Source organism: Zootoca vivipara, chromosome Z2 (genome assembly GCF_965207765.1).
Source record: "Zootoca vivipara chromosome Z2, rZooViv2.hap1.1, whole genome shotgun sequence".
Lineage (NCBI taxonomy): Eukaryota > Metazoa > Chordata > Lepidosauria > Squamata > Lacertidae > Zootoca > Zootoca vivipara.
Window position 1 is genome coordinate 37,722,759 of NC_142585.1, and position 16,215 is coordinate 37,738,973.

At 44.5% G+C, this 16,215-nt stretch overlaps 1 protein-coding gene across 4 annotated transcripts in view; it reads left to right on the forward strand.

The window, feature by feature from the left end:
• PNPLA7 (patatin like domain 7, lysophospholipase) overlaps positions 1–16,215 on the forward strand; it is a 107,388-nt gene that overhangs the window by 36,396 nt on the left and 54,777 nt on the right. For all 4 annotated transcript variants that reach the window (XM_060270399.2, XM_060270400.2, XM_060270401.2 and 1 more), the window contains 2 exons: positions 8,321–8,381; positions 9,352–9,504. In XM_060270399.2, the coding sequence (XP_060126382.2) occupies positions 8,321–8,381; positions 9,352–9,504 (214 nt within the window). The remainder of the gene's footprint in view (positions 1–8,320; positions 8,382–9,351; positions 9,505–16,215) is intronic.

Consider the following 16,215-nt stretch of genomic DNA (forward strand, 5'->3'; position numbering starts at 1 on the left):
AACATTCCAGCTCAAGGTGGGTGGTCAGGCTCCTCCTCCTCCGCATCCCGGCACAGTGTGTTACACAATTGTCAGACAGAATAAAAACACATGTGCACATGTATCTAGTTCAGTATCGTCTGTGCCAGAGTTGGTCCTCCAGATGATGTCTGATTCCAGGGCCACATTCACATGATACATTTCAAGCACTTTGGTATCACTTTGAAGAGTCATGGCTTCTCCCAATGAATTCTGAGACGTATAACTTATTAAGGGTGTCAATAGTTGTTAGGAGACACCTTATTCCCCTCCCAGAGCTACAGTTCCCAACTTTTCCTGTGAAGTAGGATTCTTTGTGAAGCCACTCTGAGAATGGTATCTCTGGGAGTGGAATAGCAGGGTCTCCTGACAACTCTCAGCAGCCCTGAACAAACCGCAGCTCCCATAATTCCTTGAGGGAAACAATTACTATTTAATTACTTTAAATGTATGGCGTAAATGTGGCCCTACCCCCATCATCCATGACCATTGACTACACTGACTTGGACTGATGAGAGCTGGAATCCAACATCCACTGTAGGGCCACAGATTTCTCCACCCTCAGTCTGTGCAGATTGGCAAGAGCTCTCCAACATTTTGGGCATGACTCTTCCTCAGTCCTTTCTTGAGATCCTTGGGATTGAATCTGGAGACCTTTTGCATGCACAGCCGATGCAGTAACCAATCAGTGATGGGCTTTGTGGACATCTCCGAGGCCATCACTTGAGTCGTGGGCAGGAGGAGTTGTTGAGATCATCTGCTTTGATGCCAAAAAACTTTTGACTTTTTCTCCCACTGCCCCCATGGAATTAGCTCATTTTGTCTAACAATACAGGCATCTTCCCAGTTACACGCAATCGACTCACACGCAACTGTGCAGTGCTGGGAAATCAATCAATCAATCAATCAATCAATCAGTTTAAAGCAATTCAAATCTGGAAATGGCTGGAGAGAGCTGGAAAGTCCTTGTGGCTTGAAAGGAGACCTTCCCCAGAGCACAAAGAGGCTATAAAGGCTTTTTTTTAAAAAAAGAAATTATGAGCTCCAAAATGGCGCACAGGAGCTCTTGCTGCTTCCTGCACTACCCTATTCAACAGCTGTTGGGCGAGAAGCTGTATTAGAGTGGGCTCAAGTGAGCTGTTCCCTGCCCTTTCTGGCGATCTTGAGGCAGTGGTACAGTATGGGTTGCTTTTTGTTAGGCACTGTTTCGAAGAGCTCTGAACCATTTTTGTTGTAAAAGAAGAATAAATCGCCCTAGTTCCCCACTCTGATGTGGCTCCCTATTTACGAGCATTTACATAACCCCTGCATAAGTGGGGAGTCGCTTGTGCATAATTATGTGTTGGTTTTAAAGAGCTGCTCTCTGTTGGTCCCCTCATTGATGAAAGGCTTATTGATCACAGTATGCAGGACCAGAATGGATTATATTGGATCTGGAAGGTAGTAACCTTTTGACTCTTGTCTCTTGTCTCATGTCCTGTCTTCTTCCTGATCCCACTTGATGGCATTTTCCCTCTGCTTTCAGAGTTTCTGCCTGCTGCTATCCTGACTATTAACTTGCAGACTTCCCTTTTCTTCCCTTCTCTTCTCTCTCTCTCTCCCTCTCTGTCTCCCCCCTGCCTTTGTTTGTGTTTAAAGGCTCTTTTGCTCCTCTATATTTAGAATATAGCTCCATCTGTGTATTATTTGCCAGCAAGGCTGTTAATTGTCTTGATATGGAAATGGGGCCATGGAACTAGTTTTTTGGGTTGTTGTTTTTTAGCTTAATAGGCAGTGGAGGTTGGGGAAATTCTTCGCCCCAAACCAAAGCAGGTCTGTTTTGGGTTTTTAAACAGTAGGTGAATTACAGGTGCTATGAAAAGCAGGCTGTCAATCAGGATGTTTGTGTACTGACAAGCATCTGAGATGAGCTTAGGGGCAGGGGTGAGCAGCCTTTTGTCTGTCAGGGCAGGGGGACTGAATACCAGTGTGCACAGGGCTAGAATCAAGGGTGGTGGTGGACCAAATTCAAAAATAGGTTGGACAACCCCCCTCTCTTTAAACCCCTTTTCTCTATTTCTCTTTTACCCCTTAGCACCTAAAGGAATGTGAGGGCCATAGGCAGCCCTAGGGTTACTGAAAGGGGAGTTGGGTATTGACTTCCATGCAGAAGGTCCCAGGTTCAATGCTCCAGGAAGGGCTGGGAGTTTCTCATGCCTGAAACCTTGGAGAGCTGATGCCCATAGATGGACAATACTGAGCTAGATGGACCAGTCGTGTTGCTTGGTAATAGGCAGCTTTCTTTACTCCCATGTAAGGGATGTGTAATGTTTGAAATAAAACGCAGTTAACTGGTTAAGATAAAACTACATCGGTCATAACCAGGACCCAAAACATTGGACAATATCCAACAGTGGACCCACTGAAATTGATGTATGTTGTTGTTGTTGTTTAGTCATTTAGTCATGTCCGACTCTTCATGACCCCATGGCCTCCCGCAGTTTGGTCAAACTCATGTTTGTAGCTTCGAGAACACAGTCCAACCATCTCATCCTCTGTCGCCCCCTTCTCCTAGTAATCAAGGTTGTGTCATCTGATGTATGTAGAATCATAGAATTGTAGATTTGGAAGAGACCCTGGGGGCAATCTAGTTCAACATGCTGCAGTGACTAACTTTGGTCAATTAATTTCATGGGTCTAATCTCTTAATGTGCCTAAATGGTGGTGGTTTAGAGCATTGCCTTTGGATTTGGGTTCAAATCCAGACATGGAACATATTTGGGTGACCTTGGATCTGTTGCACCCTACTCCTGTCTTCCCAGGGTTTTCAGGATAGTAATAAGAGACAGCTGTTGTGCTTGCTGCCATTCCGTGGAGGAAGAGGTTGCAGGAGTGCACATGGGATAAATAGTTTCAATAAAATTCCCATCATGGGCTAGGAAAACTAGAAGGAATCAAAGGAAACAAAAACACAAAACCCTTCTGCTACCAATTGATATCCCCTTCCTCACAGAGTGTGTGTGTTCTACCATGCACCCTGTATGTTAATGGATCTTTCCAAAGCAATATATTTTTCTTAAGGGCTTAATTTATCATTTGAAAGCTTACAAAGACATATAGAACGAGTAGTAAAGTTTGCTGGAAATGTAAAGACAAAGATGGTGAATTTTACCATATGTGGTGGACATGCAAAAAAGTTAAAAGATTTTGGGAAATGATATACAATGAATTGAAAAAGATGTTTAGGTATACTTTTCCCCAAAACCAGAAGCTTTTCTATTGGGATTAATAGGAGAGGAAATAGCAAAAAGAGATCAGAGACTATTTATGTATGCCACAACTGCGGCTAGGACTTTATTAGCCCAAAAATGGAAATTACAAGAGATACCGATGATTGAGGAGTGGCAGACGAAAATGATAGACTATGCAGACTTAGAAAAGTTGACCTGCGGGATCCGTGACCAGGGAGAGACAAAGTACTAAAGGGAATGGAGTCAATTCATTGACTATATGGAGAAGAACTGTAGAAGTTTAAAGACACTTGCAGGACTGAAATAAATCCTACGAACTGGTTTAAAATGTGGGTAAAAAGGAACTGCGAGATAAGAGTGAGCAATAAAGCCGAATGGCGGTAAGGAGGAAAGTCACAGCTCGGCAGAGTGAATTGAACTGAGATGAGGGGATATAAGAGGAATTGAAACTGTGTTTTTTGTTTATGTGTTTTTTGTTTATTTGGAAAATTGAATAAAAATCATTTGGGGGAAAAGAAAGCTTACAAAGACAAAGAAACAGTAATATGACAGTACTACCCAGAACAGAGAATGGAAGCAAAAATAGGATTTGGAAATCAGATGTACTGAAATCATGAAGTCCCAAGCAGTATGAACGAATTTACATTGTCTCGAACCTTGTTATACCAAATTGCTTATTATAGGATTCCGTTTTTCTATTAATAGGTTACAAATTGCCTGCCTTCTCTGGTTCTCACAACCTTGGTAAGCTTTATCACATAGACAGCATCCCAGATTTTAATTGCCCAGTCCTTTATGGGTGGTGTCCTAATTTTCTTCCAATTACTCCAAAGCAATATATTTTCTTTTCAAACAAGTATTGCTTTCATTTCATGGTCATTTCATTCATGGTCAGTACAAGAGGGGTTTTTGGTGCAGAGCAAGCCCACCCTCAAGAAAGCAAGGAGAGACATTGGGTCTGGGGGCTTGACAGGTCACGTACTTTCCGCTTCACAGGGCGATGTGCTTTGTCTCTCAGTTGGAGTGATGAATGGCTTGTCATCTGCAGTATTTGCATTTTTCTGAAGCTGGGGACTTGACCCACCTCTGGATCATCTGTAGGGCGGGCTGCTTAACAATCTTTTTAAAAATTACACTTTGAGCACTTTGTGGCTGCTGTGCATGAGTCCAGAGACCTCTCTGGGGATTGTGATAAATTACTTCTGCTGTGCCCCACCCCCGGACGAGGGGCCATGTCCTTGAAGTGCTGCACGGTTGCTTGGGTCTCACAACATAGGCACTGTGGTTGCAATTGCAGCATCAGTTTTGGCACTGCAGACATGTGTGGGAAAAGTGAAGCTTGGCTTCAGAGTGATCCATTGCTTCCAAGCCACCCTTAACCCACCCTTAATGAAAAGGGCGGCAGAAACTATGAAGGGGTCAGAGCACTGTTACTGCAAAGGAAGCAAATAGAATTGACACTTCTTTCCCACACTCAGCCTGTACAATTGTAAGGGACTAGAAACTTCATTTTGATTTTTAAGTGGGAGTAAAGATAATCAGAATGTGGGTGCCATCCAAGGAGCTCAGGAATGTGTGTGGATGAAAAGAATGAATGTGGATCTATTCTTGTAAGTGGCTTTAGGTACTAGGCATATGTTTATGAAGTTATGGATGCTAGGAGTTATGGATTTCCCGCTCCTACTACATAAATGCTAGAATTTGGAATTGCCCAGATTGAAGCTGATCAGCGCTTGGTTCAGGGCCAGACAGAAACAACTACAATTTCTGTTGAAGCACCAATCCCTTAAAGCTGTTTGTCTTCAGCTGGTGGGTCAAAGCCCACTGAGTTGTGACCTGAGCTAAGGTGGGTCTCAGCACAGTACAAATATAGCATTCAAGAGTAGGTCCTCAAATGTATGTATGTATTAATACTAGATCATTAGTTGAAAAGGGTGAAGTATTTGAGTAGGTGTGAGGAATCTTTGGGCCTCCAGATGTTGCTGAACTGCAACTCCCATTGTCCCTTGCCATTGGTCATGCTTGCTAAGGCTGATGGGAGTTGTAGTTCAGCAACAGAGTTTCTCCACTCCTGACATAGAGAATCCAGTACCATGAGATGCATTTGCTTTTTAAAAAGCGTAGTGAAATGCAACCTACATGAATAGCAGCAGTGTACTACTGAATTGTTGGTGGGTGGGGGGGTTAAGCAGCAGAGGCAAATAATCTCCTTTGTCCCCTGCTTATGACCTTCCCAGAGTATCTGGTTGGCCACTGTTTGGTTTGGAACCCAATTCACAAACTTTCTTGCATTCTGCTGTGCAAAAATGTGCCGGAATTCAAGCGAGCAGCTTAGTTGGAAAGATTTGTTTGTTTTAATAACTTCTAATATTGCCAACCCCCAGTTTTCAAAGGAAGCTCGAGGCTGCTAGCAAATCCAGACATCACGTAATATTAAATATATATATCTCAGCCTCCATTCCTAGTTCCATTCATAAGGCCTAAATAATGAAATACTAAAAAGCCTAAGCTGCAATAATGATGATCAAAACAGCCATAGGAAATTTAAGTGACATCAGGTTGGGACTCTCTCTTTTCCAATTGGCTTTAGATTGTTCCCCCGCAGCTTTGCCTGAAGACATTACTTGCTTCAGTGGGAATCTCTCATGCCACTATTTTGGCGTTTCTTGCCAAAATCAGAAGAGCTCAAGCAATTTGGTTTGTTTTGGTTACTGGCATCATAGAAATATAGTAGAACTGCATTCTCTCTCTTTATATAGAAAAAAACCCTGTGTTCCCATATGCGTGTGTGTGTGTGTGTGTGTGTGTACGAGCGAAGTGCTCAGCATGCTTTTAAAACTCCAAGGAAATCGTATGCTGCTCGCCTTGTTCAAATCCGAAATTGATGTTCCTGGTGCGTCGGCATGGCAGCGCCGGTGTGACTCAACCAGTGGCAGTAAGCAACCTGCTGTGTGCTCACTCAGAGCTGCATTTGGGATTTGTGTGCATGCCTGTTTTTATAGCAAGTCACATGAAGGAGCGCAGCTTCTGGCAGAGGGCTGCAAACTCCTTCCTCCATGACCCCAAGGTCATGCTTGGGAGGTTAATGGGCAGGGCTGTGAATATGTTGTGCTTTTAATTCTTTGCCTACCTACCAACATAAAAATATTAAGGTGAAAAGTGAGCTAATAAGTAGCATGGGGTGGAAAGAAGTCCTAGGGGGTTAATGGGGAGGAAGGGTTAATATGGGAGGAATGGCGGGAGTGGGTGGGTTGGTGAGTAGAGTGAGCAGAGGCACAACTGTGTGTGCATGTGTGTGTGCGTGCACACACACACACACACGTATTTGTGTGTGTGTACACACGCACATGTCACACACCTTAAGAGGTCTATGCACCTACGGTATATTATTTCCAGCTTTGTCCTGTATAATTTAAGCTGCTACCTCTCGGGAAAGAACAAGGGCAGCTCTGAGAGTATACAGAATGGGCTGTGGCTCAGTGGGAAAGCATCTCCATGACATGCAGAAGGTTCAGTCTCCAGCATCACCAGGTGGGACTGCCTGAAGCCCTGGAGAGCTGTTGCCAGTCAGTGCAGAAAATATTACGCTAGATGGGGCAGTGGCCTGACTTGGTATTAGGCAACTTCCTGTGTTCCTGGGAAGGACCATAGTACAGTACAGTGGTACCTCTACTTACGAATAACTCTACTTACGAATGTTTCTACTTACGAATTTTTAGATAGGGTTGCTTCTACTTACGATTTTTTTTCTCCCAATGCATCCCAATGGGATTCGACTTACAAATTTGTTCGACTTACAAATGTGCATTCGGAACACATTAAATTTGTAAGTAGAGGTACCACTGTAGTACCTTGGAAGTTGAACGGAATCCGTTCCAGAAGTCCGTTTGACTTCCAAAACTTTTGGAAACCAAAGCACGGCTTCTGATTGGCTGCAGGAAGCCGCGGAAGCCCCGTTGGACGTTTGGCTTCCCAAAATAGTTTGCAAACCAGAACACTCCCCGGTTTGCAGCATTCAGGAGCCAAAATGTTCGAGAACTAAGCTGTTTGCAAACCAAGGTACAACTGTATAGTGATGGAGCATCTACTTTGCAGGCAGAAGGTCCCGGCCTTTCATTAATAGGCAGAAGGTCCCAGCATCTCTAGGCAGAGCAGGAAGAGACATCCCTACCTGGGAGAAATCCGGAGGAGCTGCTGCCAGTCTGTGTAGAAACTATATACTGAGCTAGGTGGACCAGTGGTCTGATTTGGTACAAGGGAGCTTCCTTTGGCCACCATAAGTTTACCTTGACCTTCTCTTCCTCCCTCCCTCTATGGTACAATGGAAGAACTATCAAGCCTAAGATCCAGGTTCAAAGCCAGGTTCAAATTACAGCCACAAAGCTGACTCTGGGCCAGATATTTCATCACAGTTTCTCTGCCTAACTTATACCATGGAATTGTTAGGTTAGAATGAGCAATGCATCTCATGTGTGCTCCATATGAACATAAGAAGAGCCAGTGGCCCGTCTCATTCAGTTTCCTGTTCTCACAGCATCAGAGCTCCCTCCCCTCCTGCAGTTTTCAGCAACTCGCTTTCAAGCATTACTATCTCCGACTGTGGAGGCAGAGCATAGTTATCATGGCTAGTAGCCTTAACCTACACAATTTTTTCTAACTCCCTTTAAAAGCCATTCAAGGTGGTGGCCATCACTGCCTCCTGTGGGGGAGAGTTCCATAGTTTGCACTGTGTAAAGATATGCTTTCTTGTCTTCACACACACACACACACACACACACACACACGGATAAATGCCCTTTGAACAAAATTGAAAGGGTTAAAACAGAGCCTTCAAGGCAGGAAGAATGCATTTCTGGGGGAAATCAACTTACTGCAAAACTTTAGCAAAGAAACCATTGTTTCCCTTGAAGCTTTTCTTTCGTATCAAGGAGCCTCCAGCCTCCGAGCATCTTGGCTATGCTCCATTTACAATCCGCCCCCCCCCCAAATAAATCTCAATATGGCTGCCTGTTAAAAACACTTCTGCCACCCCTCAGCACTGTTTGGTCTGATGTTTGTGTGTCTCTTGCCAGGTTGTGACTCGGCTTATCCATTTACTTGGCGAGAAGATCCTTGGCAGCCTTCAGCAAGGGGGTAGGACAATGCATCCTTGGCTCCCCTTTTTCCCTTTCCCATGCATTGGGGCTTGGCAAAGTGGAGAGGAATTTGTTGTTTCCACTTCCACACTCTCCTTGGGGGGGAAGAACCAGCCAATTGGCTGTTTCTTTAAGGTGATTAAGTGGAGTGCTGCTATTGGCTGGAGAGATGATTGCACTGCTGGAACTCTCCTTACACTGTAGTTCTCGTTCTCTCTCTCTCTCTCTCTCTCTCTCTCTCTCTCTCTCTCTCTCTCTCTCTCTGTGTGTGTGTGTGTGTGTGTGTGTGTGTGTTTGAGCTTTGAACAGTCCAGCATTGACTGATCCATGCTTATTACATTTCCATCCACCCTACCCATTTTTCTGCTGTTTCTATTCTTCCTTTTTCTGTAACTGGAAACTTGGAGCAAAAATGAGCTAACCTTCTGAACAACAGACCCTAAATATGTGGCTAAGAATATTCCATTCAGGAATTTATTTCCAGGCATTGACATTGCACAATAATTGTTACAGAGGCTGGACTGGCCCACAAGCATAAATCAATCATTTTGTGTTGCCAGTCCAATTCTGTAGAACACACTTCTACCAGAGATGTGACAGGCCCCCTTGCTTTTGACACTGACATCTCTCGAAGACTTGGTTTCTGCCAACAGGCCTGAATGATTGCATGTATTTTTTAAAATAAAATTATGTTGTAGCAGTTCTGAAGTATTCCTATAAATAAATAATGGTAAATTCAGCAACCAACAGCTTGTCCCTTTCATGACACTAGGAATTAATTGCCTGATGTTTGTATTTTCTTATACACTTGTGGAAACCAATAAAATAAATAAAATAAAATAATAAAGCAGCCACCTACGGCTTCACCCTGCCCAAACAGTAGGGCCAGCCCTGGCAAGTGCATGTGTTTGTGTGTCTGGGGGTGGTGTTGATAATGTGGAGCTTTCTGAAATGGCTGTTCTTCACAGCGGGTCACCCACTTGGACTGCATGCCTCTGGGAGCAAATGGGATGCCAACAACCCTGCTAGTAACCTCTCCACGGTCGCCATCATGCCTGTGTCAGAAGATGTGCCTCTATCCACCTTCACCCTGGAGCTCAAGCACGCCCTCTGCGCTATCGGTAAGTGCTCCCAGCAGGTGATGTTGGCCCCATGTTTTGGATCTCTTTTCTGCATTAAATGGTTGGGAGGAAGGGGCAGGCGAGCATTGAAAGGCTGTATTTGTTTATTTATTTGATTTAAAAACCTTTGTATATGACTTAACTCCAAATAAAACCTCTAAGCAGTTTGCAAAACACACACACATAGAATATACATTAAAACTATCAATGAAAGCCAAAGTTAAATTATCAGATTAAAAGAAATGTTGGCATTTGCATGTCTGGGTAGGATTGGCTAAACAAAGACTGTTTTAAGCAGGTGATGAAAGTAGTACAGTGAAAGTACTTGCCTGTTATATTGATAGGCAGGGAGTTCCGGAGTGCTGCCATGCTGAAAGTTCTCTTACTTACCAGCACAGAATAAATATTTTGTGTTAACCAGAGTTACATTCTGTTGCATCCAATGTACATCCTACTCGGAGGAGGCCCATTTGAAACTGATGGGTGTGACTAACATTAATTTCATTGGGGCTACCCTGAGTAGAGCTTAGTTGGATACATCCCAAAATATTTGACAGGGGGTCTCATATTCTGGCTTCTAAGACCCAAGGGTGAATTGGATACTGTGTGTGTGTGTCTAACTTGAACTTTTCTCTCTTCCCATCATTTTCCTCTCCATATTCAATCCCTTTCTATCCCTTGATCTGGGTTGGGCAGCCCCCAAGTTGTGGAACTCCCTTCCCACAGAGTTGCATCTGGCACCTTCATTATACATCTTCCGGCAAATGCTGAAGTTGTGCTTCTTTACCTTGCTTGGCCTATAACACTTTTTAAAGGACTCACTTTATTTCTGTGATTGTAAGTTGCTGTGAACTATTTTTAATTCTGCATTTTAATTGTTGTGACCCACCCTGTGAACTGAGGGTGAAGGGCAGGTAATAAATTATTGAAGGAGGGGAACGTTAGATGGACAAAGGCTGGGCTGATATATTTAGCCACATTCAAATCCCAACTCAAAGACTCCAGCCTTTCTCCTTTATCTTATTCACCCACTCCGTTTCGTCCAATTTCTGGCTTTCTGACGGCACTGTCTCGTTTCTGCTTTTCCCACAAAAGAGCCATAGCTCCTGTCCTGCAGACCTTCTACCCGTCGTTTTTTTCAAAAGGCTGAAAGGCTGCTTTGTTTAGTGAAGCCATGCAGGGGTTCCACCCACCCACACCTTTTGAGTGTTGTCTGGTAGGCAGCACAGTGCCATTCTCGTGCAGAGAGTGGCTTTGTCATCAGCACTGTTTGCGTGGATGGATGACGTCTTTTTTTGTGAGGGGGTTGCAGCTGGTATAGCACCGGGGGAATGTGCTCCCGTGGCGAGGACCCCATAAGGAGTCTTGCCATGGCATTCTGCTCCCGCTGGAGTTTCTGGGTTAGTTTCAAGGGCAGCCCCACATAGAGTGAGTTACAATAATCAAGCCTGGAGGTGACCATCGTATGGATCACAGTGGCGAGGTTGTGGCGCGAGAGGTAAGGGACCAACTGCTTACCTTGGTGGAGATGGAAAAAAATGCCGTCTTTGTTATAGCTGTAACCTGCGCCTCCATAGAAAGGGAGGCGTCAAAGATTACACCCAAACTCCTGATGGAAGGCGCCGAAGGATTTAACTTCAACCGGCTCCCACGTAACCATCCAGCCAGTTGAAATAGCTTCCTTTTCAGCCCATTTCCTCTGGAAGACCTATTATTATTATGGGAGACTCTCACAAACCACAAAATGGAGAGTTGGGGGGGGGGCGTGTGTCACGTGTTTGTGGTGAGAGGTGTTTGAGAGTTTACCTGCTTTAACAAATCTTATGAGAATGTGGAGGGGAATATAAATTTAAAATGCAGCACATAGTTAAATTATGGGACTCACTTCCACAGGGGGCAGTGATGGCTTACCAACTTTAAAAGAAGATTAGACAAATACATGGAGGATAAGGCTATCAATGGCTGCTAGCCACAGTGACTATGCTATTCTTATGTTCTTAAAAGAGGGTAATGGTCAAAACACCTAAGAAATAATCTTCCCTGGAGCAGTTAACTTCACATACCCTGTATCTCCTTTTTCAGAAATCGGTGTGGGGTCCTAAATTCTGAGTCAGGTTGCAGACCTGGGTTTCCTTCTAACGAAGCCCCGGAACAGCAGCCAAAGCCGCCTCTGCACTGCAATGAGGATGCAGTTGAGTGTATGAGAGGCACATGCACCACTTTGCTTCAAGCATCAGGATATGTGACTCATCCCAGTGCAGGCTCGAGAAGTGTGTTTGTGTGTGATAGAGGCAAGGAAGGTTGTTAACTGGGAAAGGATGATTTCTGTGTCCTCTAGATGCTGTTAGGGGAAGAGTTGTCTGCTGCGTGTTGTCGAAGCTGCTTGGTGTCAATGGCCAAGACAGATTCCCGTCTTTCTCTTTTTGCTGATTAAGAGCTTAGTGACTAAAACAGCCAAATGGATGCTATGAAATGGGTAGAGGAGGTGCCTGTCCTGTTGTGTGTGTATGGTTGGTTTTTAAAAAAAGAATATAGGTAAAGGTAAAGGGACCCCTGACCATTAAGTCCAGTCGTGGACGACTCTCATCTCGCTTTACTGGCCGAGGGAGCCGGTGTTTGTCCTCAGACAGCATGACTAAGCTGTTTCTGGAGAACCAGAGCAGCGCATGGAAACGGCATTTACCTTCCCGCCAGAGCGGTACCTATTTATCTACCTGCACTTGACGTGCTTTTCAAACTGCTAGGTTGGCAAGAGCAGGGACCGAGCAACGGGAGCTCACCCCGTCGCGGGGATTCGAACCACTGACCTTCTGATCGGCAAGCCCTAGGCTCTGTGGTTTAGACCCCAGCGCCACCCGCACCCCAAAAGAATATAACTTCGCTGCAAAAAAGGCTGGTGCTTAGTATCTTTTTGGGAGTGCTATTGCTTTCCTAATCTGCTGCTGAGAGCCATTCTGGGTTCACAGAATGTGTAAGAGGAAAGTGACATCATTTCATGCCATTCTGTTAATGTGTGGGATTCAGTACTGTAACAAAGGTGATCCTGTTGCTTGCCCATGCCTGCCTTGCAGCAAATCTGCCCCAGGAAATTCCTGTCTGTGATGGGTCTTGTGGAAAGTGCACCAGATTGGTGAAAATGAGCTGAAAAGTTGCAGTGCCACCAAATCTAAAAGCAGTAGCAATAGCATAGAAAAAGAGGAAGCATGAGAAGAAGGGTGGTGAAGAGGAGTAGACCAGGCATCTGGTAGTGTGAAGGCAGCAAAAGTGTGGTGTTTTGATGGTTGTTGATTTATAAATCACTTTCTCAAAACAATTTACACATGAGGTAATTAAAAACAGTTAAAAAAAAGCAAATACAAATTCAGCAATACATTTGAGATGAGACTAAAAACCTAACAAGTGGGACAGTTGTAGCAAAGACCCATTTATACAGCTGGGAATGCCCTGTTAGGACAAAAAACATACTCTGTTGTTTCCAGAAAGTGCGGGTAGTGGGCACCTGTTGTTTCATGAGAGAAATGCTGTTCCAGAAAATAGGGGCAGCTACAATGAAAGCCTCACTGGCTTCTAAGATCTTTGGAACTTGAAGGAGAAATTCTCCCACAAATATATTTTGCATCACACATACACCCCAATGCAAACATTTACCTACTCATTTGTGGCTAGGGTGTCAGACTAGGACCTGGGAAACCAGAGTTTCAAATCCCTACTCAGCTATGAAGCCTGCTGGGTGTGTCCGTAGGGGCCAGTCACTGCCTCTCATCCTAACCTCCCTCACAGGGTTGTTGTATGTGGATTAAATGAGGAAGGGGAGAACCATGTACCTCTAGCTCCTTAGAGAAAAAGGGGTGGGATATCAGTGCAATAATTAAAGTCTCCCTTTCCTGCTTGTGTTCCTCGGCAACTGGTATTCAGGGGAATGGTGGTAGATCTTTCCTGTTTTGATGTGGTGACACATGAGCATCAGAAACAAGTTTTCAAAAGAACACTGCTGCACTATGGCCAGGAGACCATCACTTTCATGGCCTCATGTGCCCTCCTCTTCCCCCTGCCGTCCACATCCCATACGCATGGTGATCATTCAGGCGCTGAGCAACTTCTTCCTCTAATTCGTAGCTGGGCTGGCCTTTCATTAATAGGAAAATGAGTTATTTTGCTCTGTGCTGTGATTCTGGCAGGGTTTATATTTCATACTTTCCTCAGCGCGAGCACTTCTGTCAATACCACCCGTGACCTTTCTCTTTCTGGCATGACATTAATCCCTTGCTTTGTCTCTCTCTCTCTTTCCCTCCCTCACTTCTCACCCCCACCCTCCCATCTGATGTGCCTTACAGCCGCAGTTACTCTGGCGGGGAGAGCTTTGGTTCTTTGTTGACATTTATAGCAGCAAATAAAAATAGGGCCGAAAGGCAGCTGCAGCAAGCAAAGCGGCTTTGGGCAGGAGGTGAAGTTGTTTTTTTCAGAAGCAGGGTTCAGGGCCTCTGTGGAGTGTTCAGAAGGGTAAAAAAATATATCCAGAGGCCTGTGTCTACAGAGTCAGTGAGCTGAACAAAGCTACAAGATAAAGAGCTGTGTGTGTAGCTTTGCTTCTTTGTGACTGATTTTCAGGTTTACTAGCTATGAGGGTGTTATAAGGGGCAGGGTAAGAGGAATTTGCCCCCATGCATTACGAGACTACCAATGTACAGAGAGGGGACAGTTTAGCCAGAGAGAAGCCATTTTCTTGACTTCATGGTTCAAAAGTCAAGAGAAGCCTATTCTGCAGTATCAAGGTAAATTAATCCCCTGCTGACCCAGACAGTTCCTCCAGACCTCTTGGAAAACACACGCACCCTTTTACATAAGCCATCGCTAAATCCTGTCTCACACCCACATGGAAACTTGCATAATCGCACCTCCAGCCAGATAACCAAAAACGATCACCCATTCTCGGAACTTCCACCCTCCCAAATCCCCGCCTGAGGTGCCCTCCCTTGTACTTTTCATGACCCAGATTCAGCTGAACCATGGACCTTTTTAAGATATATATATTTATCCCTAATAAACTATTCCGTTGTTCCTTTAGTAATGTTATGGTGTCCTCTATCATGTTACCCGATGCATCTCCCTATTCTCTACTCTGTATGAAACTGTATCTATTTACGAAACCGCAATAATATAACCTTGCACTGATACCTTGAACCTTTCTATCAAATTGTACCTGTTTAAAAAATCCTGCCATCCTGAAGAATTAATTGTTTGACTCTACTATTTGCAAAGGTTTCCACTTATGCACCCTTCTAAGCTTTTAGTTCGTTGTCCTTGATAAAATGTTATAAGCTGTCAAACATCGCTCTGAACTGTGAACGTTTTACCGCTGTTAGAATTGTATCCTCTCTGTGTATTATTAGTTACTGTATAATATCTTCTTCTTCTTTAACTTTAAGTGTAGTCTTTTCTCTCTATTGCAAACGTTGAATATTTGTATAAACTTTGTTGCAAGTTAATAGGCACCTCTGTGGCACAACATATTTTACGGACTGTTTCCACTGTTTCTTGATACCACACTGCCACCTAGCCAGTCTAAAAGAGCACGACTCAAATACACACTTTCAGTGAGAACAACAATTTTATTTGATAAACAGGTGTTATCAACAATCTTCCCACATCCGCAGAGTCTTCCTGTCAAACAATAAGGAGACATGCATAATCATTACCTGGACTATCACCATGATATCTTACATCAAGAATTCCATCAACCCCTTTGTCCTCTCGCGATTACCCCCTCCCAGAACCCATTTCCCCACCTTTTATGCAATTCTGTACTATTGGAAATGAAACCTATAAATTTGTGAAGCTTCCTTTGTTCGGGGTCCCTTCACTTCAACTTGCTTGTGTGGACGGATCGCTATTGCAATAGCTTTATTATTTAATTAATAAAGTACCTTGCTTCGTACGTCCTGGTTTGGCCTCTGTTATTTGGTAGGCAGGAGACGCTCAACCTTCGTCTGCCTGCCAGGATACCTGGACTCTTCCTGGGTCAAGGATCCACTTAATTCTAGGACCGTGTAGCTCTGCAAATTTTTACAACAGTTTGGCGACCACTTCGGGGACCCAGTTTTGCCTTGAGCTCCGGGTTCACTGAGGAAGGGGAGCCCAGCGCGCCCTTGCCTCTTTTGCAGGGGGGTAAACCAACCTCAGGACCCGAGGCGCTTGGTAGTAATTGAGAGTCCAAGCGGGACCCCCAGGACGAAGCAACGTTTAAAGGGACAAGGCTGTTTTTTCTTCAGGAACCAGTGGGAAGCTGGAGACAACGGGATTCGACTGAAAGGATCGGTCGTGAGTATTAAAAGGGGACACGCGGTGGGCTGATTACTGCAGCAACTAAAATTCTAAAACTTCACTCTTCACTGTTCTCTCCTTTTCTGTTTCTTATCTTGGGCTCTAGTTGCAGCTAAGCTGTAAAGGCATAAGGGATAAAGAAGAATTAGAGCCTTTGGGATCCGTCCTTTCGTTAAACGAAATACCCAGAAGGACGGACCCAGCTCGCTCCTGCCAATCTGCGCAGGAGTTCTGAGCAATCTACCCAACCTTTTTTCCGTATTCCTCTGCTCTTAATCTTCGGGTGAAGCCGCCCCTAGACACCCCCGATCCCCACCGGGAAGTGACGGGGTTGTTCTAGATCGCAAGGTCACCCGTTCTTTTCAAAAAACCTTCCTTCCAAGGCTAACC